This window comes from Sorex araneus, chromosome X (assembly GCF_027595985.1).
Source record: "Sorex araneus isolate mSorAra2 chromosome X, mSorAra2.pri, whole genome shotgun sequence".
In the NCBI taxonomy this organism is placed as follows: domain Eukaryota; kingdom Metazoa; phylum Chordata; class Mammalia; order Eulipotyphla; family Soricidae; genus Sorex; species Sorex araneus.
The window spans coordinates 188,161,655-188,187,999 of record NC_073313.1 but is presented as its reverse complement, the minus strand read 5'-3'; the positions used below and the strand labels follow the sequence as shown (position 1 = coordinate 188,187,999).

General features: G+C 46.8%; 1 protein-coding gene across 1 annotated transcript in view; it reads right to left on the bottom strand.

Annotated features, from left to right (window-relative positions):
- GYPC (glycophorin C (Gerbich blood group)) overlaps positions 1-25,889 on the bottom strand; it is a 46,784-nt gene extending 20,895 nt beyond the window's left edge. The window contains exon 1 of the mRNA XM_004608183.2: positions 25,614-25,889. Within this exon, the coding sequence (XP_004608240.1) occupies positions 25,614-25,653 (40 nt within the window). The 5' untranslated portion in view covers positions 25,654-25,889. The remainder of the gene's footprint in view (positions 1-25,613) is intronic.
- Between the last annotated feature and the right edge of the window lie 456 nt (positions 25,890-26,345).

Here is a 26,345-nt window from a genome sequence, read left to right as displayed (position 1 = left end):
TGGAATCCCCCCACATCTAGAGTATTCTAGGACAGAAGCCGGGATGTTGGTATTCAGGCTGAGATGAGGGAGAGAATGAACTCTAGCAACTTTGGAAAATGGAGTGTCCCAGTAGAAAGTAGCCTATTTGAGTCTAATGTTCTAGGGTACTTCAGAGCACACTGGGCGGCAGGCACAGGACAGCTTGATGGCTCTACACATGAAGGGTGAGCTCTTCCCGCGCCTTCAGGAAATGGTGAATGTCAAAGAAGAGGCTGAGGTCAGGGGGTGGTCATGTAGTCCCTGGTGCCAGTGGGCAGAAATATGGGGAGAGGGGGCAGACTGGGTGGAGGGAAGGTCTTCTTGGGATGGGAAAGACCAGAAGGAAAGTCTCAGGCATTGAGGGGGTCTTTGGGTTTGGGGTCAAGTCTGATGTTTTCAAAGTTCTATGTCCTCTTTTCTCACACATTGTTCAGACCTAGAATAGAGTCTTTGGTAATTCAAAGGCTAAAGATGATGCCTTTTGCCCACTGAAGTCCCTCTCCACTGCCCCTGTCATGAAGAAGAAACAGCCATTAATATTGTTGCAGCCTTGGTGTGAATAAGTGGAGTGACTGTTTAATGTCTGACTTGGGGATTCTTTGCAGGGGAAGGTGCATATATGGGAGACCAAGGTGTGCAAAAAAATCCTGATAAAAGGCTCAGCTAGGAAATATCAGAGGCGATATTCTGCAGCAAGAGTTATTTGTTCTTCCTGCACTGTGCCAGCTACTGAGGGTCAAGTGTACCATCTGGCTGATGGCTGCCTGTGCTGCTGTTGCTACAGCTCTCGTTCAAGATCGACTGCAGGACATTTCAGAGTCTCTGAACTCCAGCAGCACTACTCATTTTAGGTAAGAATCTCCTAAATCTACCAGTTCCTTACTTCTTGTGTGTGAGCCAACTCTTTGGAAGGAAGCTCCTGGGAGGCAGTGCTGAAACCTGCCAGGGAGAATCTAGGTCTCACCAAACTCTTGCTCTTTTGTGGAGCTCAGATGTCACCTCCTACAGGAAGCCAGCCCTGACTGCTGCCCAGGACTTCTGTATAGCTTCCTCCATTTCTGCCACAGGTGCAAAGTCTTCTCAAATATAGTTTTGGACTTTACATGTCACATATGGCTCTCCACTCCATGTTCTATTTTATTTGTCATTTGCTTTGTTTTTTTCTCTAACTTTTTATACATATAAAAATGAAGCAAAAAATGAAAGCAAGTTGAGCTACCAACATAGGCCAAAGGCTGGATTTCACCCATAGGCTGGAACGAATTGTTCAAATCACCATTAAAACGCTCTGTAGCTCTTTGTCTCCACACTAATTTTGGAGCTACTACAGGGCAAGGACTATATTTCATACTTTGATGCCTGACACATGCAGAGGGAATGAATAAGTGATGCTGCATAAAGTAGCCTTTGGCATGTCTCTGCTGACTCTTTGATCATGTTTTTTTTTTCTTCTATACACCTGCTTCTCCCGTGTTAAATAAATAACCCCCCTAAGAGTCTCCAAGCTGGCCATTAAACAGTCACTCTGCAGACGTACACTGAGCTTTCAATAATATTAATGACTGTCATTTATTAAGCTCCTGGTATGCAGCAGGCATCGTACAGTAGTGGAGCCGCAGAACCAAAGTTGGCAAGTGTGTGTGTGTGTGTACATGTGGGTGTCTGTGCGTATGTACACACTCAGGTGGGATTCAAGAGTGGTCTCTGCTGTCTAGGGTCGTGCCACTGTGTGCTGAGTGGGTCTTGCTCTCTGGCTGGATCACATGCCTTAATTCTTACCACTTCTCTGGAGGACTTAATTCACTTAAAAAAATCATATAATTACATTTTCAACATAATTAGGTACCTAATTGCATGACTAAATGTCCTCGATTCGGCTGCATGTGTAAATAATGATGATTTAGTTAGCCACACTTTGTTATTGGGTTTCCAGAAGGCTCATCAGTGGGTGAACAGGATGTGGAAAATGGTTTTCTCCTTCCTTCACTGAGTCTGACAGGCGGAAGCGGCAGTGTAGGTGTCAGGAGATTGGTCAGGACAGCGAGGGCATGAGGAAGGGTGGACACCTGTGCTGCCCAGCATGAGGGTACAGATGAGGCACAGTTTGCATTCTGAGGTCAGACAGAACCTGCTAAGGGGAGGTCCGAGAGGGAGAACCTATAGTTTACAAACCAAGAAAGTGGTAAAGAAGTCAGGCATGTAAGAAGCCTCAGGAGCAAAAAAGTAGGTATCATTCCTTCTCTGCCCCTAGAATGGTCCTTTTCATCCCAAGCCAAGAAGGGAGCTGGGTGCTGAGTCCCACCACTTGCATATGGGTCACAGGCACTATAAAAAGTGGCACACAAGGACATACATGGACTCTGTGGGAGTCTATCTGCCCTGCATTCTAGTTGGTTGCGTGTGATGCTTTCTGTAATTTGTTTTTCTATAGGACAACTGCTTGAAAATGGGGCAAGGGGACAGTGGGTATTTGGATCTCAATATGGGAACCAAGTTTCCTGGGGTGTTGGGGAATAAGACATGCACATAACCAAACTGCTTTTTGCAAAAAAAAAATGTTCTAGAGTGATTCATGGCACTCTAAAACACGGTTCATGGTGCCAAAGAGATGAGTAGGGTGTCCTGACATCAAATGCCTAGTCCCAGCTGCAACTGAATCCTCTCTCCTCAGCTCATGCATATGTAGAGAAGGTACTGCTGCATGTCTCCTAGGAAGACAGACAAACAGGACACACACACACACACACACACACACACAGAGCACATAGATGTACATGGAGACACATATAGACACACAGATATTCAAACCCACAGAGAGACACATAGACACACATGGACTCACGCAAAGGTGCACACACAAGCACAGGAAGGGCAGTTCCTACAACCTGGGGCTGGGGGACAGGTTATGATTATTTCTCTTTTAGGATAATTGAGATTCTTAAGTCCTGCTTTCTCCACTGTTCTCTGAAAATCATAGTGACTCCAAGAAGTCACCAATTCACCAACTTTTTTTTTTTTCAAGTTTGGTAACAGAGCCAGGAAGCTTCCTGTGCTCAGCTCAAGCCTCTGTCCTATTTGCTCGGGGAGAAGAAGCCAGGTTTCCTCACAGCACACCCCTCCCCCCTTTCCTGGGCTGTTGAAGATCTTCTCTAGTAAGGCTCAATCCATCATGGCGTGCTTCTATTTTTGTCATCCCAGCCCCCTGATCAGGCCTTGTGATTTATACTTCCCCAACATTAATCTTTTAAAAGCAAAGAAGCCACAAACACATGCATAACTCTTCGTCCCATCCGTCGAAATCCCATGACACAAATCAACTGACATCTAAATTAAATGCTGCTTTCATTGAAAGTGATAAATGCCCTGGAGACTAATCAAAGGAAAGCCAACAAACTTCACTTCACTCCAGAATTCTGTAGGTGGTCGAGTTAAAGCCCGTCAGCTGATCATTGTCTAATGGCCAGAGGTACTAAGGACACACTCCTGCCATTTTAATGTAGCCAAGGACAGTGGGCTTTGTCTAGCTTTCCTCATCAGCGACCGTAGAATTCAAGAGCAGTTTTGAATCTCATCCATAATCTTAGGGGGAGAAGGGAAAGTACAAACATAATTTATTGTTCTGTCAAACTGATGTGCTAATTTCTTAAGCATACTAAATAACAGAGTGAAAAAAAGTTACCAAAAAAAAAAAGACATAAGCTATAGGAATAGCTGTATTTGAGTGGTCAAGATGACAAACTTCCCAGATAGACCAAATAGTTTAAAAACAGTCAAGATGTCAAGTGACTGTGTCCTTAGTAGCAGAGATGATTTCATTCTCCTCCATCAGTAACAGTTTAAAATAAACAAACAAGGGAACTCGGAAGACTTTGTTAGGCCGTCCCAAGATGAGAATATTTTCTGTAACATTTCCTGCAGAGTATCAGAAGTTGTATAGCGCCTGTAATTTTAGTTAGTCCCATATGCAGTTCTGTTCATCTCAATAACACAGTGTACACTAGTCATTTCCTCAAAGCTGTATTCTTGGAGCAGCCTCTGGGAACATGCATGCCCAGGGGAGAGGCTTTGAGAAGTCTCAAGTTGCTAGAGTACACTTAAAACAGTCACTCTTGTGCTGTTCCCTTTTGTACTTATTGTCATTAATTTTCAGTACTGCAGAATTTGAAGGATATATCTTAACATCTTGATTGGATTTTCTGGTTCACATGCCACCAAAGTTCCAGCACCAAGCCAGGGTAATTCCTAATGGAAACATGCAAGTTTTAAATTTCATATCTTTCAAATAATTTTGGAAAATACAAAAGATTTGGTTTTATGGGAAAGAAGAAAAAAACCTGAATGACTATATCTGTAACATATCTTGAGTTTATTCTTCTCCCTACCTTTTCTTTGTCTTATATTTGTTCATCATATCTACTTTTAAAAAATTGATAAAATTTGTTATTCATCTTTTTGATAAATAATGAGCAATGAAAAGTCTTAAAGATCAGATTAGAATGGAGTCTTCTGGGTCAGAGAGATAGTATAGGGATGGAGATACTTGCTCTGGTTTGAAACCTTGATATTGCATATGGTCTCCGGAGCACGGGCAGGGGTCGCTCCTGAGCGCAGAGCCAGGAACAGTCCCTGAGCACAGTCAGGTAAGCCCGCAATTGATTAATTGAATTATCACTGTATCACTGTCATCCCATTGCTCACCGATTTGCTTGAGCAAGCACCAGTAACATCTCCATTGTGAGACTTGTTGTTAACTGTTTTTGGCATATTGAATACGCCATGGGCGAAGTACTCTCGGTAGCTTGCCGGGCTCTCCAAGAGGGGCGGAGGACTCGAACCCAGATTGGCCTCGTGCAAGGCAAACGCCCTACCTGCTGTGCTATCGCTCCAGCCCAGTTGAATTATACAGAAAAAAAGAAAAAAAAACTGGGTCTTTTCTATTTGGAAGTGAAAGTGAAAGATTATAAAAGAGATTCTTTAGAAATGTTGACACACAACAAGAATGAAGAGAAAAGCAAGTTTAGAAGAGAATTTGGCAACCACTGTAAAGGATCAATCAGCTCAACACAGTACAGAAAATAATGGAAATGGAGAGGTGGGTGTGGGTATGAAGCAGACAGACTAGACAAGGCAACAAAGCCAGATAATGCAGGAAGCCCACAGTAAGGGTCTGAGGTCCTAGCAGGGGTGTGATTCACACAGCAGAAGACTGTAAGATTCACAGTGATTGAGTTTTTTAAAAAGATTTTTTTTAAAGGAGATGATAAAAATGCAGAGGTAGGAGTGTTAATGGATACAGATTCATTATTTCATATAAAAATACATCCAGTCACTGAATCACTTCCACAATTATTACACAATAATTATATAGTAATGTCATAAGACATTACTTAAAATCTTAAGAACTAGGATGTGTTTTCGATTTTAAGATCTGGCTAAAAATATAGGTTTTCCAGCATAGTGGAAGGCTTCCAGAATACGGAGAGAATCTTGTAAAGCTTTTTTGCGGCTGTGGTTTTAGATAGGAAATCTCAGTCTTCCCAGAATAAAGAGTTTTTTAGTCTGGAACTTGAGTAACTGGTGAAGGAAGGAGCTCCCAGCTGGAACTTCTTTGCTCCTAGTTCTAAACTTCAGCTGCAAATCACAGGGGACCCTACACAAAAACACCCACGCTAGCTCCCATTTTTCCTCGGGTGGCCAGACAAAACACAAGGAACCAGTTATATCGGAATTTCAGATAAACAGCAAAATTTTGACTAAAAGCATATTCTAAGCTTCACGTGCCAGCAGCACAGACAGCCCCGCTCTTCAACAGCTTACACAGCCATACTGGGAAGCAGTTCTGTTATCTCTATGGCACCAAAGTGCTGTGTCCACACACTGGGAGGTCCTGCATGCACACACCTGAAGGAATGCATTGGAATGTGCCAGGTCTGAGTTCAGAGCACAGACTCAAGCCAGCGGAACTCTCCCAGTGTCATTTTATACCTTCACACTCCTGTCTCCAGGAGATTCCTGTGACTTCCAATTCAATTTCATTGCTCTAGGTTCTATTCATACCCTTCACTCTGCCAAAATGCCCGCTGGGCCTCTCTGCTGAATATACACACTTTGACCCCCACACCAGTTCCTGGCCACCCCTAGGTGATATCTGTTCTGGCCTCTTGGGAGGATGTGATTTCAGTCTACTGTGTCAATGCTCATCAAATAAAAGTCAACATGCTTCGGAATACGGGGAAAGTTGTGGTATCTTCCTCTGCATGTCTGGATATCTTGCAACCAAGTATCCTGCACAAAATGGCCACCGAAAGTTTTTTGAGTGAGTTCCTCTCAGCCAAAGACTGAAATACAGCAGAAATAAATACCCAGAGAAGTTCCATTGAAAGTAGGCGTTTGCAATCGTCACTAAACTATGTGAATTGGACACTTAGCAGCTGCTTGCTGCTAAAATCACATCTTGCAATTACTTCCTCACACAGCCAGGAACTTCTGTGTACACCCCTATTCTGACCCTTGGAGTTTTGCAGATGATGCCTTGACTGATTCCAGGAAAGAAAAGCGAGGAGCCATCCCCAGCAGTCCTCAGGTGCCGGCTCTCATGGGCAGACAGCCAGGCTGCCTGGCTGCCCTCCCTTTGGTCGCTCTTCTCTCTGGCTCTTCCTGGTTTATCAGCTCCAGTGACTGCTGGGGCTTGTGGCCTGCCTGGCAACTTTTCCAACGAGGTTTACCTTGAAGGAACCACGGGAATGATCAGGGCTCATGTGAATGAGCAGACCAGACCCTCCCTGCTGGCCCCTGTGGAACTTCTGATTGGTGTATCTTTAAAGAAAGGCACCTGTCATAGGCCCAGGTTGAGGGAACCTGCATCTAACTCTCTCTGCAAGGAAAGTTGCTGACGGTGTGGTTTGGGAGCATCCACGGCATCAGAGCCTGGGCAGAGGGCAGTCAGCACATCATAAGTGCACATCAGACCTGGGGCAGAGGGGAGTCAGCTGGCTGCTATGTGCTCCAAGCTCGGGGGAGGGCGTACCCTGTCCATCCTCTCACACTCAACTGTCAAATCCTGCTCTCCTGAAAATAACTGCAAATCACAAGTACTCATTCACTGACTGGCATTTCCCTGGCAGCCCTGGCAGCCCTGTAGCAGTTTCATTCCTATTTTACACATGAGAAGACTGAGGACTAGCCAAACAGTCACCTCCCCAGGACCTTGCCAGGATTTAAGTCCAGACCAGAGACTACTGGTCTACTGCTGAGCACTCACTTCTTGTTCCCTCTCTGCCAGATCCAGGCTGTGCATCCCAGGGTGGGACTGAACCAGGTGGTGGCAGCCCACCCTCCTGTGCCCCTGGCAGGGTGCAGGCTACAGGGCCTCCATGCAACAGGGATGATTAGCCCATTTTACAGATGAGATAAGTAAGGTTAGAGAGGCTAAGTTATCTGCTCAAAGGCACACTCAGCTCACCCAGTCTACCCTTGCCTAAAGAGAGAGCAGGCAGGCCATTCTCATCTTTGGGGAGTTTTCAATGGACTCAAAGAGAAAACAAAATCTTTCTGTGCCCAGGAAAGGTGCTTTCTAGTATCACCTTTGGAGACCCAATATTCTGCATCATCGTCTTCTTCAACAATCCTCCTTGCCAAACAAATCAATTTCCATTAGATATTATTGCAGGAGGCCTGCTTTGGTCCTCAGAAAGCCAAGAAGCCTCCTGGGTCAAACTGTGCCTGTTTCTGAGGATGGTCTGAGAGAGCTGCTAGGATGCTCAGGGCCCCCTTATCGGCACCAGGCCCGCCCAGCACAAGGCCCAGATCCCTCTGCAGCTGTCAGATAAATAAGATAAAGCTTTCTCAGAAGCTGGTCAGAGGCAGGTCTGGGTGAAGGACACATTTCCATCTACTCAAATAAAAGAGGAGGGAAAAGGACCTTGAAGAAACAGAAATTCCTTCCACTTAGACACAGCCAAGCTGGCACCCGGGCACCAATGCTCCACGTCCCCCAGCCCCAATCTCACACCCCTTTGAAGCCAAGCTCTGTGCTGCAGAAGGAGGCTCGGCTAAGAGTGTCAATGTGTCTAAGGAGCTGTTGAGAGTCCTCAAGCAGGCTCTAGCACTCAACAGAAACTGGCACTGAAGTTAGAGGCAAATTCTCAGAGGTTGGTACCAGTAAAGCATGTGTGTATGTCCAGGCATGCGTGCGTACATGTATGTATGCATGTGTGTGCGTGTGTGCGCACACACATGCCTGCACACTCATTGGAAAATCACATATTGCTTAAGCAAGAAGCCATTTTTCTACCTCACATGGTCGCACATAAAACATAGAGGCGTTTTGTGCTGCCTGCATTTTTGTTGCAGAGGTTGTGAAACCAGATTCTATCTGACTCATCATCATACAGGCTCTGCTGTGTGCTATTAGTCTGTTCTTGGGACAGTCACTTTATACCCTTTCCAGAACACACACAAAGTGGCAGGAGGACCCAGACTCCTCCAAACCCGTCCTAGTTGTGCTCTCCTCCCAGGGTGCCGAGGCAGACTGCGCAGCTTCCGGTGCGCAGACAGTCCTCACCCTCTTCACCCGCAGCCTCCCGCCCCAGGCCACCAGGGGAAGAGCAAGATAAGGACTGTCATGTGTTTAGGTTCACAGGAACAGTTGCCAGCACAGAATCATGCCTTGGGGCCCGACTTCAAACAGAACGGCTAAATAGAAATGAAAACCTGCCACTTAAGCTAGATTCGGAGAGGTGAGGAGACAGTGCAGAAGCACCGCCCCTTCTGGGTTTCAGTGCTTTATTGGGCCCCTCGCCTGCTCATCAGACTGAGCAGAATGGTGTGCACCTATAAGCATGCAGAGTCTGCCAGATATCCTTCCATTCTTATGTGCCTGATGGTTCATGGGTCTTTTTTTTGTGTGTGTGGGAGAAGTCGCATTTACTTGTGTATCTGACATGGGAGAGACTGAGGAGATAAAATCCTGGGTTCTGTCTCATTTGAGCTGCTCAAGACTGCACTGGTCTCTTGGGCCCTCTGATTTCAGGAGGATATAGAGCCTTCATTTCCAGGTTCTATTTTCATTTCTCTAGGAATGGTTAGGTGAGGCCGAGCATGTTGTCAGGACTCCTTCTCCAGCCAGACTGTAGCTGGACACCAGGAGCACGGGCTACATACTCCCTTTGTTCACATGCCTGTGCTACAATCTGCTGGGCTATCCCCCCCACTCCCTCACTCCCAGAATTTTAGGTGTGGGGGACCATGGACATCCTCTAGCTCTGCAGACGCTGACTTAGGTGTCGTCATTCCTAGCTGTTCCCAAGGGATCTAAATGCTTTGTGGACTAAAAGTGTCGTGGACAAGGACCCCCTCATATTCACTCCTTTTCTGCAGAGCACATCATGAGCTTTGCATTGCATAAAAATTTCAACCAGAGAAGCAACTAGCAATTTTATAGGTGTGCTTCTGGCAAATGCTCTAGGGATTGACTCGGGATCAGTGCCTTAATCTCTGTACTACATCTCTTCATAGAGGTTTTGGAAATAAGTGTGTGTCTGTGTGCGTGTGTGTGCATGTGTATGTGTATGTGTGTGTATGCACAAGCATGTGCATGAGCTCATGAACATGTGTGCACATGTATAACAACTAAGACATCTATCTTTAAAGTCTGAAAATTAGGACTGGAGAAATAGTACAGAGGTCAAGGCACCTGCCTTGCACATGGCTGACCCTAATTCAATCCCCCACGGCCCATATGATCCCCTGAGCCTGTCAGGAGTGATTCCTGAGTGCAGAGTCAGAAATAACTCTTGAGCACTGTGAGGAGACCTAGAAGTAACCCTTGAGCACTGCAGGGTATGGCCCCCAAACTAAAAAAGTAAAAAATACACTAAGCTCCTCCCCTCCCTTCCCTCACTTTCCATTTCAGGTACTTTTTGCTACCACTTTCTTTTTGTTGTTGCTTGTTTGAGGCCCATATTCGACTCTGCTCAGAGCCTATTCTTGGCAGAGCTTAGGGACCATTTGGGGTGCTGGAGATCAAACCTGCGTCAGGCTCATTCAAGGCAAGAATCTTACTCCCTGTAATCTCTCTCCAGTCTCTACGGCCTCTTCTAGGTCCCGTAGTTTCCTCAGCACCTGCTATCTGTCATGTCCCACCCACGCTTTGTTCTCAGCCCCTACCAAGAGTAGAGCTGAGATGCTAAAGGACACAGTTCTGAGCATTCTGGAGGGCAGAGCTCCTAAACTCAGGAGGATGCTGGGATTTCTGTGACTTCAACAGGTGTGGGAGATTATTCCGTCACTTCTAAGTCAACCATCCTCACTTGTTTCACAATATCTAAAGATGATTCCCACTTCTTGTTCAGCTGGGCTGGCTCCTGAGTGGTCCTTTGTCAAGCCAGGGCTGCATCTGCCTCAGGGCCTTTGCACAAGAGGTGTTCTCCCTGCTGTCTTCTCTCAAATATCCTGCCCCCTCCCTTCTCCACCCTCTCAGTATAAACTTCTCTGGCCATGCTCTTGCAAACAGCATCTCTATCTTCAGCTTCCCTCTCTCTCTTCCTGACTTCATTGTTCTTACTAGCACATGGTACCTTCTGTTGTACACTTTTCTCCTGAGTTTGTTTTCAAACCCACTAGGAAATGTTGAGATGCTGCTGAAAAAAAGATGGACAAAGCCTTCTGCCTACAGCAGCTGCATTTAAATAGCTAGAGTGTGCCAATTCACCATTTATGTTGTTCAGAAGACATTAACCAGTTGTCTGATTTTAACCATACCACCTTCCCTTGTGTTTTCGTACCTTGTGATCACTTTCCCTCTTCCATAGAATGCAGATCCCTGGGGATTTCTGATAGCTGGCTGGGTCAGCTCTCCAAGGTTTGACTAGACTCTGACATACACTTGGTACTCAACACACTTTCAAAGTATCTGACTCTGGGGCCACAGACTTGGCACCGATGGCAAAGGGGCCTAGCATAGACTCAGGCATAGCTGCGGACCCACTGTCTTATCACTATTCAAATGTGGATACACTGCTTCCATGAGTCTCCTCTCCAAATATTTAATATGGGCTAATAATTTCCTGATTTGGGAGAGAAGTTTCAGTAAGATCTGGTTGAGTACACATGGCCTATCACTGGTATTTGGAGACAAATCTTTTTACTTGGAGCATCCCTTGGTCATCTAGGACTGATGACCAAGGACTGAGGTAGATCAAGTAACTGGAATAAAGTATCTCCTGTATGACCATGTAAAGGGCCTTTCTGACTGCTGCCTGGATCCTGATATTTCCTGCAGGTCTGTTTTCTGTGGCTTCTCATCAACCATGATGATGTGGTGTTCCTGGAGGAAGGTGTAATGGGGCAGGTGGCTTCTAGCTCTAAGTGCAGCCATTAGAGCTTCTATTATTGACTTAAGTTGGCCAAAATAAATAAATAAATAAAAGTTGGCAAATATTTTAGCTAAAGTGCTTTAGTAAATAGTTAAGGCTTTGTGGACCAGATGGCCTCTGTCACTGTCCCATGAAAGACATTATGTAAACAAATGAGCACAGCTGCTGTCCACTCAAACATGCCTGGGTTCAATTGGCCCTGCAGGTCTTAGTTTGCCACACACTTAGCCTCTGTGCCGTCGAGTTTCTCTCTTCCCTCCAGATCAACACCAACTGGGCATTTGCTCCACACTAGGACTGGGTCTCTACCTGCATCTTCTCATGGAAAGTACTTGTGGGAATGGAGCTGTTGAGTGACTGAGCTGTGTCTGAACCCAGGTCTGTCCCAACTGAAGCCTAGACTTTTAACCCATGCAATGCTCCTGTTCCTTGCTAGCCGGCTGTCGAGTACTGTGGCCACATCTACAACATCAGCCACACACTGGCTCATCTTATCTTGAATACTCATAAGCTGGTGTGGACATAGGCATTAAGGAATTGGAGGCCTAAAGATATGAAATCACTATTCCAAGTGTGTCCTCTGCGGTGAGCAGTGGAGTCCAGAGAGCAGCTGGTGAGGGGGTGTCGGGGAGAGGAGGTGGGGTCCTATGTTGGAGTTAAACCTGCTCCAGGACAAGGCGACGCACGGTAGTAATGACTGTCTGGGATCTCCCTGACCGGGCTCTGAGATCTGCTCTGAGTGATTGCTCACATTGTTAAAACCCTGTCTCAGAGGAGACCTCAGGAGTCTTCGACTCCCAAGAGACTGGGTCCCAGAACAGGACAAAAGTCCAAGCGGCCATGGTAAGGCTACATGGAAGGGCATGGACCAAGCATGCCAAAGGACTTACTGTTTTTAAGGAAACTCCCAGAAGGGACCTGGAAGCTCAGGAGACTATGAACAGAGACAAAGAATTCTCATGTTGCTTCCCTCCATTCCTCCTGATTTCTCCCTGGGGAGGATCCCTCTCAGTGAAAGACACTAAAGAGAATGACAAGGACCACGAAGGGTTCAGGAGGCAGGGCAGTGAGAGGTCAGGCTTTTGGCTGCCCAGACAGTCAGCCTCTGTCCTCACAGGCCTGGGGCAAGGAGAGGAAACTAGGGCCAGGAACTGAGATAATGATGCCTCAGAGAGCAGGAGAAAAGGACAGTAAAGAAAATTGAGACCAAAGCTTCAGAAAATAAAACACCCAGAAATGCCCATGAGTGGAAAAGAGGATTCCAGGGTGACTGTCTGAACTTTAAAGGAAAAACCATGGATCCCTCTGGCTTTGACTGTGGGACCATCAAAGCATTTGAATTTTTCCAACATTGTTTGTTTTTTTATTGAGTGACAGGCAGCATCGCTCTTACATGAATCATTTAAAAATAGCTTAAAAGAAAAGTCTTGTTAGAAATCTCTCCGTTCTTAACTGGGAAATGACCTAGGGGTAATCACCAAAGGCTGATATAAATAAATGTAGCTTAAAAAGCCCATTTGAATCAATTTTCTTTTACTCATTCTGTGAAAGAAAACCTTGTTTTACCAGTGGGACTCCCTGTTTCTTATGTTCATGAATGGTGGAACTGTGCAGGGGTGGACCACCTGGGTTTGAATCACAACCTAGCCGCTCATGGCCATGCTCTGCTTCCTAAGCCTAGGGTGCTGCCCCTCGGGTCACTTACAGAGAGAGATGCTGGCCTGAGATGAATGAGAACCGCTAACCAACAGTGCTAGTAGTTACCAAGAAGGATCAGTCCTGCACACAGCTGGCACTCAGATCATTGGCATTTTTCCCTTTTTATATTCTTGTGACCTTTCTTCATTTAACTCATTCCTCAGAGTTGTATATTCTCCACAATCAACATGGAGTTCGAATCTTATCAAGGAGCAACACATATCTTTGACAACTTGTTGCTTTAAGCATAAACTCTTATCAAGATAAAACTAAGCCCAGTAAAGTAGAAAATCATCATAATTGAATATTAGTTATCAGATCATTATATCTGGCTAATATCAGATATCAATGTACATCTCAGGGATACATGGTAACATTTTTTAATGTCCAGATAATTATTTAGCTACTTAAATTTAATCACAATAAGACATTGGAAATTGTTTTGATACCCAAAGTCTTGTGATAAATTTCCCTTATGTCTTGCTGCCCTAACAGCTCAATTATGCTTCTGAGGGCAGAAATCTCACACACAGAGACACACACACAGACAGACAGACACATACACACACACACACATATACACACTTCAGTATCCTTTGACCAGGCCCTTGTCCATTTCAACTAAGCGGAAGGAGACATGTGCCCTGTGTTTCTTGGGCAGACACTTGCACAAAAGATGTGTCCCTTGAGTTAAAATAAAGATGCATCAGATTGTACCATGGTGGACCAAATTTATTAAAATTGCATGGAAAGGCTGCAGGCTCAAGAGACTTCTTACACAAGAGGTAGTGGAAAACTTGATACTTGGTAAAAGATCCCAGATCATGTGATAGTCTGGAAGCAAAAAGGAGTGTGCATAGGGGTCAAATCTGGGAACTGGTTATGAATTAACTACTGGAACATTTATGTATCTCCAATATGACTTATCAGGGCAACAGTTAGCTTTATTCATTGACTTTCTAATAGATTGTTATCTTGATTGAAAGACTTGATGCATGGTCTATGCAAAATGCCATAGGTAGAATGATCTGATCTCCACATCACATTGACCTTGGGTGATATCTTTAGATAAGGAGGATATTGCCAATGGCCAGACAGATGGCATACCTTCTAGATTGAGGCAGAGAAATTGGAGCATGCCTGGGAAATGATGGCATAGAAAAAACATAACATAAACATGCGTGAGACCAGACAGTGGTAGTCGTAGTTCTTACATTTGCTTCAAGCTATCTCTGGGATACAGGTAGGACCCATGGATTTCATATCTGTCTGCCTCGGTGCAGGTCAGATTAAATTTTCACTTGCTTCTCTTAAACCTGCCATGACACTGGCCTGTTGCTGTGGAATGCAGGTAAGTGGAAAGCAGCTGCTTACCCACAGGGGGGGTGTGGCCTTCTGTACATACATGATGCATGGGCACTCTTGTAAAGAAGAGTTGGAGGTGGGGAAGGTCCAGTTTCATAGTTTTTCTCTCAGCCATCTGCAGTCTTGGTATTGACTCCTCAACATCACTCCAATCCTCACTTCCTCTTAAGAACACAATGGTTGAGTTTGTGGTGCAGATATGTTCACCCCAGAGGAATGAGAGGCTTAAACTGTACCTGGCTGGGTGAGTTCTAATAAATCACTTCTCTTCGGTGTGATTCACCTCATTTCCCTATCCAAAGAGAGAGTAGTAACTCTTGCTTGAAGAGAAGAAATGAGTTTAAAGGGGTCAGAACAAGGCAAAGCCCCCAGGAATAATAGTCCCAATGACTGGTGATATTTAACAAAAGACACAGCAGCCATCCCGGGGGGCCTTCTATGGTGGAGGCATTCCAGGAATTGGCCAGGAATTGATGGGGGCAGGATTCTCTCCCTGTGCCTTTCTGGTGACCCCGAGAGGCAGCTGCTCATTGATTCCAGGGGGAACGTGGGACCTGTGTGTAGGTTGGTCTTGGCTGGCAGAACTCACCCCGTCAACAAGTGGCCCAGTGTGTCTCTGTGAGCATTTCATTGGCAGCTGCTGGTTACCAGGTGGGGGCCAGCGAGTAGGGCGGCAGTAGCACATGTGATGGAGTCGGGGGAGGGGGAGTAAGAAAGGCTTTTCTTTGGAGGTCACCTCAGTACCACAGATAACTTGGCAGAAAGGCGGTTATGGGCAGCCCCTTCTGATGGCTCAGGTTGCTGTACCCCTTGCCCGTTGTCCCCACTTAAGGCTGGAGGGTTCCAGTGCTTCTCTGAGACAACAACCTCTTTGAATCTCAGTGTCTATATTTCTAAACTGGAATTAGTGATTTTTGACATTCATGTAATGTTAGGATTCACTGGGTCCCAAGAAAATCCTTCCCCTTGGGTGTGGAATAGAACTGAAGAGGCATTTGCCAAGTGCTGTTCACCACCACCCACACTTTGCACCCATGGTTGGACCCACATCCTACTCTCTGCACCCAGACACAGAGTGACCATGTACCCCGGCAGGCGTTCCCTTTCTTCTTTCTGTTTCACTCACTGGATGGCCTTTTTGTTGTTGCTGTTTTGTTTTTCATATTTGGGCTACACCCAGTAGTGCGTAGGGTTTACTCCTGGCTCTGCACTCAGGGATCACTCCAGGCACGGCTTGGTTGACCAAATGAGAAGCCAGCATTAAACCCAGGTCAGCTGAGTGCAAGGCAAGCACCTTACCCACTGTGCTAACACTCCAGCCCCTGGATGGCCTACTTTACCAGGGGAAATTCCCACCATTCTATCAGCTTGCATCTCCCTCGGAACTGTCTTTAGGCAGCCATCTGCTTAACCTCTGAGTACTTCAAAGTCACCTCTGTCCTAGAGAGAAGATTTCTATGTCCTTAATCGTGGTCTTATATAAATATATAATTCAACAATAAAAATAAGTTGCTGAACTCAGAAAGATAGCACAATGAGATGAATGCATGCTCTGTGTGTGGGAGACCTGGGTTTGATCCCCAACATTACATGGTTCCTCAAAAACCATCATGAGCCCAAGCACAGACCCAGGTGAAGCTCCTGAGTACCACCAGGTATGCCCCCAAAACCAAAACATTAAAAAGATTTAAAAAATAAATTCCTTCTGTAATTATAAAACAAGGAATAAAACATTATATTTAAACCTCGAAAGCTAATATTAGTCTCATTTTAAGATGGACAAAGCCAAGATAGTAAGAGAAAAGCAGTGTTGAGGGGGAGAGAGAGAGAAAGGGAGACAGGGAGGGGGAGAGAGAGAGAGAGAGAGAGAGAGAGAGAGAGAGAGAGAGAGAGAGAGAGAGAGAGAGAGAGAGAGAGAGAGAGAGAGAGAGAAAGAAAGAGGGAGAAAGAGAAAGAAAGAGAGAGAGAGAGAATTTGGCACCTCAGGGCTTTGAAATTGGACTGAATTACTGGAGGACAGAGGTCAAAGGCAGGCAGATTGCTGGACTGCAATTCCCTGCCCAGGTCCCTGGCATGTCATGGCAGACTGCTGGGGGGACGTGTGAGGACCAGAGGGTGGATAGCCATGTGGAGGAGGTTAGAGCACAAGGGGCAGAGTCAACAATGGCAGCACAGGAACCGTGGGCATCCCTACCTTCTCCAGACCCCCAGCCTTGGCAACGCTGAGCCACTGCCACAGCCTGACCCTCATAGACATCCATCTAGTCTTTCATGGGACCTACCTTCTGCAAAACAGCAAAACTTGCCTTTTACAGTGGTAACAGCAGAAAGTGTTACAGTGGTAACACTTAATCTCAGGAAGCTCATTTGGTTTTTTTTCCTTCTTATTTTAAAATAAGACTGGAGTGATAGCACAGCGGGTAGGGCGTTTGCCTTTTATGTGACTGACCCAGGTTCGATTCCTCCGTCCCTCTCTGAAGGCCCAGCAAGCTACCGAGAGTATCCCTCCCACACGGCAGAGCCTGGCAAACTACCCGTGGTGTATTTAATATGCCAAAACCAGTAACAATAAGTCTCACAATGGAGATGTTACTGGTGCCCGCTTGAGCAAATCGATGAGCAACGAGATGACAGTGACAGACAGTGACATTTTAAAAGAAGCAAATAGGGTCTGAAGTGATAGCACAGCGGGTAGGGCATTTGTCTTACATGTGGCTGACCCAGGTTCGATCCCCTGCATCCCATATGGTCCCCCAAGCACCACCAGGAGTAATTCCTGAGTGAAGAGAATATATATATTCTCAAAATATATAGAGAGAAGCAAATATATTTTGCGATTCTCTACATTCACTGTGGGCCCTAAATCCTGTGCCTAATGTCCAGGCTAGGCTCGTCCCAGAAAACTTTCAGGAAGTATGGATGAGGGGGTAGCTGTGGTTCTCTGTACGTCACACTGCCTCTTAGTTTCATGTTTCAGTTTCAACACATGCAAAATGGAGACAAAAATAGCTTCCGAGGGCTGCTGCAGAGGGGCAGAGATAACCTGCGCTAAGTGAAGGCTGCTTGCTGTGCTCAGAGTCTGCGAGCCAGTCACCTTAGGAGCAGAGCAGGCCAGAATAGTGTGTAGAATTGGTAGAAATGGAATAAAACAATTGACGAAAAATAATAAAAGGCCTTGTCAAGATTTTCAGCCATGGTTGAAATCAATGCTACTAACACGAGACCTTTGGCAGCAGCCTAAGAGGACTATTGAGAAGAGTGAGGACTGAGGCCTGGTCAGAAGCACCAAGGGACAGTGCTCCACAGGCAGGCCCTGTGCCTGGGGTTGTAGCTGGAAGGAGTGAGAAGGCAGCGTCCTCGGGAGGCGGGGAAGCCTCAGCGTCTGAGAGTGTCCTGCTGGGGAGCTTGAACAGACGGCGGCATCAAGGGAAACAGAGAAATGACTGATGAAAGGGGACACGGAAAGGTGGAGCACACAAGGTGAGAAGAGCAGGGGTTCCACACAATCACCACTTGGGGTACATAAGGAGCACTGAAAGGACAGAGATCAATGAGCTGGGCTAAGAGCAGATTATTCACCAAGGACAACCAGGGTCTTTCACAGAATTGGAAGAGGACACAGGTGAATACTGGGGCAATAGTCTTCTCAGGAAATCAGCCTTTCCCTACCCAGGCTGGACCTGCATGTTCTTTGTCTACCCCTCCCTTTCTCCCTTCCCTTCTCCCTTCATCCTTTTCCCCACTCCTTCCTGCCAGTTCAAGTACAAGGCAGTTGAAATACCTTTTCTTAAGGGACTGGTGTTCAGGTGAGATGGGATGGGCCACCCGCAGCTAGGTAAGCAGCAGTGGCTAGATTTGTTCCAAGCCACACTGCTAGTGTGACAGATAATGGGCCTAGGCCATATGTGTCCTCTGGTCAGCTTCCCTCCATACCACACCAGTATGTTAGAGTCGGATCTCATTATTCAGAGGGATCAGATTCCAAAATGCTTTTAAGACGCTATTAAAATCCCTCCTGGGTCTTAAGTCTTTGCTATCATTCAAGAGAATTTGGTACATAGTCCTACCCAGTCCTTAGGTTCTGTTTCCAAGTGGGCAAACAGATAAGACTAAGATTAGAGGGGAGCTGGGTGGTAGGGAGGGTGCCAGCATCATTCAGGAGCCAGGGAATCAAACACTCAGTATGTGGCAGCTTTTAACACGAACCAGGCACTACACTCATAATTTTTATCTATAATAATATCATTAATCCTTAGAACAAGTCCCCGAGGGAGAAATAATCGTTATCTCTCTTTACTGCTTAAGACTAGCTTTAAAACTGTAGGCCATGGTGCACAATGAAAATGTGAGGTCCTCGTTCAAATATTAAGACCTTCAGGATAGCTACAGGCATATGTGAGGGGCCTTCTAAGGGATGGGCCCTCTCTGACATCAGGGACATTATGCCCTAGAAGCCAGCCTCGTTCTGGATGATGAGCTAAACAAAGAGGCGCAACCCAGCAGAATGGGTTCAGGTTCAAAACAAATCCTTAAACTAGAAACCCGGTGTTCTAATCTAACTTCTTTCTTGCTAGTAAATCAACACAAAGTGTACTGGGGCTAACCAATTCTTTTTAAATATAGGAGGCGAAACTGGCCTTGAAGCCTCTGCTTGCTCAAGTCTGTGTTCTGTTCTGGCAAGAGTGGGTGAATTCGGAAGTCACAAATGGAGGCCCAACACACAAAAGGCAGGAAGTCATGACGGCTTTATCTGGGTTTCATCTGGCAAAAACATATTCTTCTTCCCTTTAAGACTGCTGAGAATACATACGCACACAGTTACTGATAAGATGTGACCCATTCTTGGGTTCAGGGCCAGGGACGTCACATTTGAAGGCAGGAGAAAGTCCAAGGAGCCCTAAGTGTGCCCTGTGCAAGGCTGTGCCAGCCAGCAGCAGCTCACTAACCAGAGGCGAGGCTTCTCTGAGAGTGTGGTGGGGCCAGTGCAGTTAACTGGTCAGCGTTTCCCTCCACAAACAACTGCTCACATTGGCTCTCTTTCCTCAGAGACCTGGAAGGAGCTTACATATATCTACCAAGCCCCAAATATTATGCTAGAGGCTTCTGTCAATAAGAGAGGTCAGGCTTCAACTACCAAAGGGGGTTGCTAGAGAAGGGAAACAAGAGAAACAAGAGAAACACTGTATTCGGTGTCTTAAAATATTATTAATCCTGGTTTGTCTGATCATTCTCCTGACCGGCTTTGTCTGGAAGTTTGCCCTGTCTCTTTAAAATCATATTTTTTGGGCTGTGGGGATAGTCTGATTTGATTTTATTTTGCCTTTCAGTATGCCCTCCCTCCCTCCCTCCCTTCCTTCCTTCCTTCCTTCCTTCCTTCCTTCCTTCCTTCCTTCCTTCCTTCCTTCCTTCCTTCCTTCCTTCCTTCCTTCCTTCCTTCCTTCCTTCCTTCCTTCCTTCCTTCTTCCCTCCTTCTCTTCCTCCCTGCTTTCCCTCCCTCCCTCTCACCCTCCCTCCCTCCCTCCCTTCTTCCCTTCCTTTCCCTAGGAGAAAAGAAACTACTTTTTAATGCACAGATAAGGGGTAAAGCATGGTTCCACTGTCCTAGGATTAGTTCTCAGTCTTTTCAGGATCCTGTGTCTCAGAACTGTTAACTACTGTCCCTCTTAATGTTGGGAGGAAACATTTATTGTTGGATAAGATTTTGGACGCTAACATTTGTTCTGGAAGAACATACAAAACTTAAAACTTATAATAATAGAGGACAGGAACCATAATTTCCTCAGCAGTGCAGATTGTACAGTGATCTTGCACAGAAAATCCTAGGGAAGGAGGGAGGTGGGAATGGGGGTGGGAAGGATATTAAATATGATTCAGTGCTGGAGGGTGAAAAGAGCCAGATGGAGAGGACTGGAGCCCATCACTGTGTCCTTAAAGTTTGTTTTTGGTTTGACTTACTATCCATTTTAATTTATGCTTCCTGGATTTCCATGTATATGCAAAGTTCTGGATTGAGAACTAGTGAGAGCATGAGTCTAAAAAGGTGCTTTTGGGTTTAAGATGGACATGGGCCTGGGAATGCTGCCCTCTGGTCTTCTATACAGGGTCACTTCCTGTGCCGGGGAGTGCGGGGGACAGACAGGGTCACAGTTGGAAGAAGTCTAGATCAATTCCAGAAATCAGGCAGATCAAGGAATCTGTCAGGACCACAGTGGACAATTTGTCAGTGTTCAGGGAGGGCCCAAGCAGTGGGGAAGGTGTGTGTGTGTGTGTGTGTGTGTGTGTGTGTGTGTGTGTGTGTGTGTGTGCACAAACTCAATCTTGTCTAGCAAGCAGATAAGAACTAGACAGAGCAGGATGTGTGTGAGTATGTATGTGCACATGTACATGTGCGTGTGTGTTGGTGGTGGGTACCCAGACAGATCAGAGGTGGTTGAAAAGATGAAGCTGGAGACTCAGGATGATACTAGCATGAGGAGGGTCTATGAGAGAAAGTCGTAAGAAACAACCCAAGCTCTAGACGGCCTATGAGAGTTGTGCCTGAGATTAGAAAAGGGAGCCTGGTGGGGGCTGGAGCGATAGCACAGCGGGTAGGGCATTTGCATTGCACGCGGCCAACCCGGGTTCGATTCCCAGCATCCCATATGGTCCCCTGAGCACCGCCAGGGGTAATTCCTGAGTGCAGAGCCAGAAATAATCCCTGTGCATCGCCGGGTGTGACCCAAAAAACAAAAAAGGGAACAAAAAGGGAGCCTGATGTGTTGGGCAGCAGTGAACTGAGGGTGGCACAGGCTCACCTGCAGAGCTGTTGGGTGCTTGACTGCTTGACGGGGTCTGAACACCTGTGCTTCACATGGTCTCTGAGTAAGAAACCACAGGGGTGACTTCCTGGGCCCGGTCCTCACTGTGGGTAAGTGACAGAAAGGGCAGATGCCAGCAAAAGGCCTTATCGCAGCTCTGCCAGCCCTGGAGTCCGACAGCTTGTGCTCATGGCTTGGCGGTGCCCTCAGGATCTGGGTGCCTGACGGTAGATCATTCCCCCCAAGGCTCAATATTCCAACTGTAAACTTGTATGGAAAAATGCCTAATGGTGCCAGATTGTGAAAGGGTGACCCATTCACCGGCCACCGCAGGGCTTAGCACCTCAGTACTGTTGCTGCTGTTGTTACATTAGACAAGCAAAAGCACCAGCTGTTTTCAAGGAAAATAGAGATTACCAGCACCTGCAGGCCAGGTTTGCTTTGATAAATTCTGTTAAGGAACCCAACCACCAATACCACCAATGCTGGGCACCATGCCAGGCTCTTGTGCATTCATTCATCACGTGATCTCTGTGGAGCAACTAGTATTTTATCCCCACAGACAGACGAGAAAAGTGGGGCTCTACAGACTCCCTAGAGGAATGGGGTTCAAACCCAGGCCTGACTTCAGCACTTAGTGTTCTCCAGCCTGTTCTACCTCTAGCCAGCCAGGAGAAGGAGGGTACACCATTAATTTCTGGGCACATTTCCTCTTTGGGGACAGGAACTGATGAAATGAGAAAGGGCCAAGGCCATTTAAAGGTACTTTCCAAAAAAAGAAACACAATACCTTAGGGAGATCCCAAAACATGACCAGCTTCAGTGGTAATTACAAAGACACTTTCAGAAATGACTTTACTTACTGTTGCAATCAGGATGGGCCAACACAAAGACAACACTGTGAGTGTGTGAGTGAGAAAGTGGGGGTAAGAACTCTCATTGGCAAATGGTGTCAGAAATTCATGTGCATATTGGAGGGCAAATCATCGGCAGTGACTGACATTTCAAATGGACAAATTCAGTGTCTCAGAAATTAAATTTGGAGCTTTGTGTGTGGATTTATCCTAAAGGTACAAAAACATAAGCATGTAAAATTCTACTTTACTAGAGTTGTCATAGCAGTGCTGAGTCTGGTTTAAAAAAAAGAAATCAAACAATGATTGTACACAACCTGAGCGTCCAATTGTGGGGGAATTAGCTAAATCAAATTGCCAATTTATTCATATATTCATAACAGCCATACTCTGAGATGAATGACTTAGCCTGCATATGGTGATCAGGCATAATTTTTAAGATACAGCCTTATGAAAAATGGCAAAACAAAGTAGAAAATATAAACTATGCTTCACTATGTAAAATAAAAAATAATCATGTATACCTATAAACTTCTGGAAGAATTCTTATATGTCAATAAAGTTACTGTTCTGGAGGTGTGATGTTGTCTTACTTTAACTCGTTGTTCTTTGTTCAAATTCATTTGTTTGTTTTATTGTTAGCCCGTTGGGTTCACTTGGGTTCAGAACGGTGTTTTGGTTGGGACATCAGAAGGGCAATTAGCGTGTATATATCTGTCAACCAAAGACACAAATGGACTGACTTGCCCAAACTCCTCCAGCCTGTGAGAGGCCTCCTCCCACTCATTGTAGATGAGTGAAAGTGCTCCCATTGCCAACTCAGAAGGCCTCGTACCCCACCTCCCTATTTCCCAGGGTGCACCACAATCCTCAGAAATAGCAGCCCAACTGCAGGCACCCTTGGAAAAGCCTAGCTGCTGCCTATGCCAAAGCCTTGTGATTCTCAACACCACTGATATCTGGAGGGGTTAAGCAATGGCTGAGATAGAATTTCATCTGGGATAGAATGCAATCCTTTCTGCTTCTGCCAGAGACAATTCTATCCAAAGCTGCCAAACCTGGCCATCTCCTTTCTCACTGAGCTTTGACCCCTTCCATCCAAGGGCAAGGCCCTGATAGATTTCCGTGCATGACTCATTCAAAATAGCTGTGGCTTGCAGGCTTATGAGAGTAGGCTGAGTCCAGCTGGGTAAGGCAGGCCTGGCAGAGAGAACCTCGGCTCCTCTAAGCTCTGGTTCTGAGGAGCAACCATGTAAACTGAGACAGGATATAGACACATCCTGCCTACATTAGCAGCAAGCAAGAGGGCACACAACTTTCTCACAGAAGAGATCCTGCCATAAATCAATTTCTCGGGGGTAATCCGGTGTGAAATGCTTTGTCCCCATCAGTTCTGGAAGGGAGGCGTTCACAGTTATTGATCAAAGTCTGAAATTGGGATGGAGAACGCTAAGGGGTGGGGGTGGGGACAAGGTTCTGGGGTGGGTAGGAGAGCTTCTCTGGATAGGAGAGTGGCTTCAGGCTTGCATAAGATGATAGCAACGGCTCTGTCCTTGCAACCCTGACATACTCTCCCCGACACCCACACACATGTGCATGCAACAGCATGCACACATGCGTATGTGTACACACACAATAAGGTCTATGAGCTCATAGAATCATGGTCTCATGTAACTGAGTATAGATATGCCTGACCTTTGTTTCATTTACTTTTGAAGACTCCATCTGGCTGTGCTCAGGGATTATTCCTGGCTCTGGGCTTAGGAATAACTCTTGGTGGTGCAAAGGGAATCATGTAGGGTCTAACTGAACCTGGGTTGGCAGTGTGCAAGGCAAGCACCCCATAAGCTGTTCCATCGCTACAGTCATCTGACATTTAAAGAATACTTTGTATGTGCTCGTCTCTGTGCTTGGGCATTTTTTCCGTGCTCAATTTTTACGTGCTTCATTTTTACAACCCAAGCAGGAACATCCTGTTATTCCCATTTTGTAGATGATGAAACTGGAGCTAAGAGATGTTGGCTTGCCTCTGGCGCTTGGCTAATACTGGGCCATAAGATCCCCAAACAAGCAGGGAGGCCCTCGCTCCCCTGCGTCCTGTCTCTGCACGTTCAGGGCACATGAACTTTGCACACTCAGAGCCCATTACGTGGGAATAAAGACCCACACTCAGGTTTGCCAGGTGAGGCTCACAACTACCTGCATTTTAGACCCCCAAATGTAACATGTGTTGGTGTCAACAAAATTACCATATTAATTGCTTAACTTGATTATGTTCTAGACTTAGGTTTTCTTCTCCCCTGGGTGACAGTTTGTAATGAAGGAGCTGTGTAGGGTGGGCACTGTCATTGTCCTCCCATTGTTCATTGATTTGCTCGAGCGGGCATCAGTAACATCTCCACTGTGAGACTTGTTACTGTTTTTGGCATATCTAATATGCCACGGGTAGCTTTCAAGGCTCTACCCTTCGGGTGGGATACTCTCGGTAGCGAGCCGGGCTCTCTGAGAAGGACAGAAAAATTGAACCCGGCTCAGCTGCGTGCAAGGCAAATGCCCTACCTGCTGTGCTATCGCTCCAGCCAGGGTGGGAATATATACATATATGTATGTATATATTGTATATATTTGTATATATAAATATATATGTATATATAGTTTTTCTTTACAAAACGTTAGTTCTTTTTGCTACAGAACATGGTAGCGGAAGGACAGAGGGAGGCCCACTCATGTTTTGAAACATTCTCACAAAGAATCTCATGGTATGTGATTTCCTGCCAGCCAGAAAACATGTGCTAGTTTTTAAAAAGAAAACCATGAAGAGTAACAAACCACCAAAAGGGTCAGGGCGCACAGATCCTCCTGAGACCTGCCTAGCCTCGGGCCTGGGGGCTTTGGGCTCTGAGACGGGCGGGTGGGGGGTGTGGAGTAGGGGGAAAAGTCAGCCTCACAGTGAGCCCCGCGTTCCAACCCCGCTGCCCAGAAAACAACTTGTTGCGCGCTTTTCTTCTCTCCGGACCGCGGGAACCGACTCTCCTAGAAGATCGCGCCTTCATTCTCGATTCTTTCAGCGCGAAAACTTTCTTGCCCCGGACCCTTCCAGCCTTCCCAGCCGCCACACAAAGAAACAGAAAGCGAGCGGACAGGCGGCTGCACGGACGAGCTGGCCCGCGGCCCTGTCCCGGCCGGCCGGAGTGGAGCCGCGCACACGGTCCGGGCGGCGCGATCCGGGGGGGTGCGGGGTACTCAGGACCTGGAGCCCAGACACCCAGACACCCAGACACCCAAGGACCCAGGGGACACCGAGATCCAGAGACCCAGGGACGGGGCTGGCGTCCCGGTTCTGAGCACCCAGCGCTCATCTGGTCCGGCCAAATCCGGGCACCGTCCCAGAGACCCGGACCGCCCTGGCTCGGCTTCGACCCTGCGCCCCGGTTGGGGTCCGCCAGGCCTGGGGCTCCCCGACCCCCGGGCGCGCGCGCCGCTGCCCCCCGCCGCACACTCACCTAGTCCGGGCGGCGGCGGCGTGCCGCTGGAACCGCTCATCGCAGACCGTGCCGGGCGCCGGCCCGGGAGGACGCCAGGGGGGCTCCCTCGGAGTGGCAAGGGTCGCGCTGGCCGCCCTGACGCGCGGCAGCGGGAGGAAGCGGCACCTGTGTCACTCGGGTCTGGCGGGGGCCGAGGGGAGGGACTCGGCCGAGATAGGCAGACTTCATTTATGTTTTTCTGCAGCCCGGGCTGGTGGGGTTTCCACCCCTCCTTTTTTTTTTTTTAAACACACATACCCGCCCACTTCTGAACTCTTCTTTGCTCCAACTTCGCTGCGTAAGAATCACTTTTTTTTTTTTTTTTGCTCCCGCCCGCTCTGTTCTGTTTCCATCTGCAAATAGCAGATATAGAGAACTTGGTTGAGAATTTCCCCTGTATTTGAGAAACTCCCAAATGTGGTGATAGGAAAGCTGGCCCCAGCAATGCCAGGGACGCCACCGTAATCGCATTGGGACAGACAAGTCTTTGAACCTTGGTGGCTGCTTGACTGCTCCATAGCCCTGCGGTCTCTGGCTGGGGAAGAGCTCCCGCCACAGTGCTGGCCCCTCAGGGCCCCCGTGTCCCCATGCCTGGGCTAACATTTAGCAAATGATTCTTAGAAAAAAAAAAAAGGATTCTGAGGGAAGAGGGGTAGTACTGAATATAAGGTTCTTGCCTTGCTAGCAGCCGACATGCATTTGAAGTCCAGC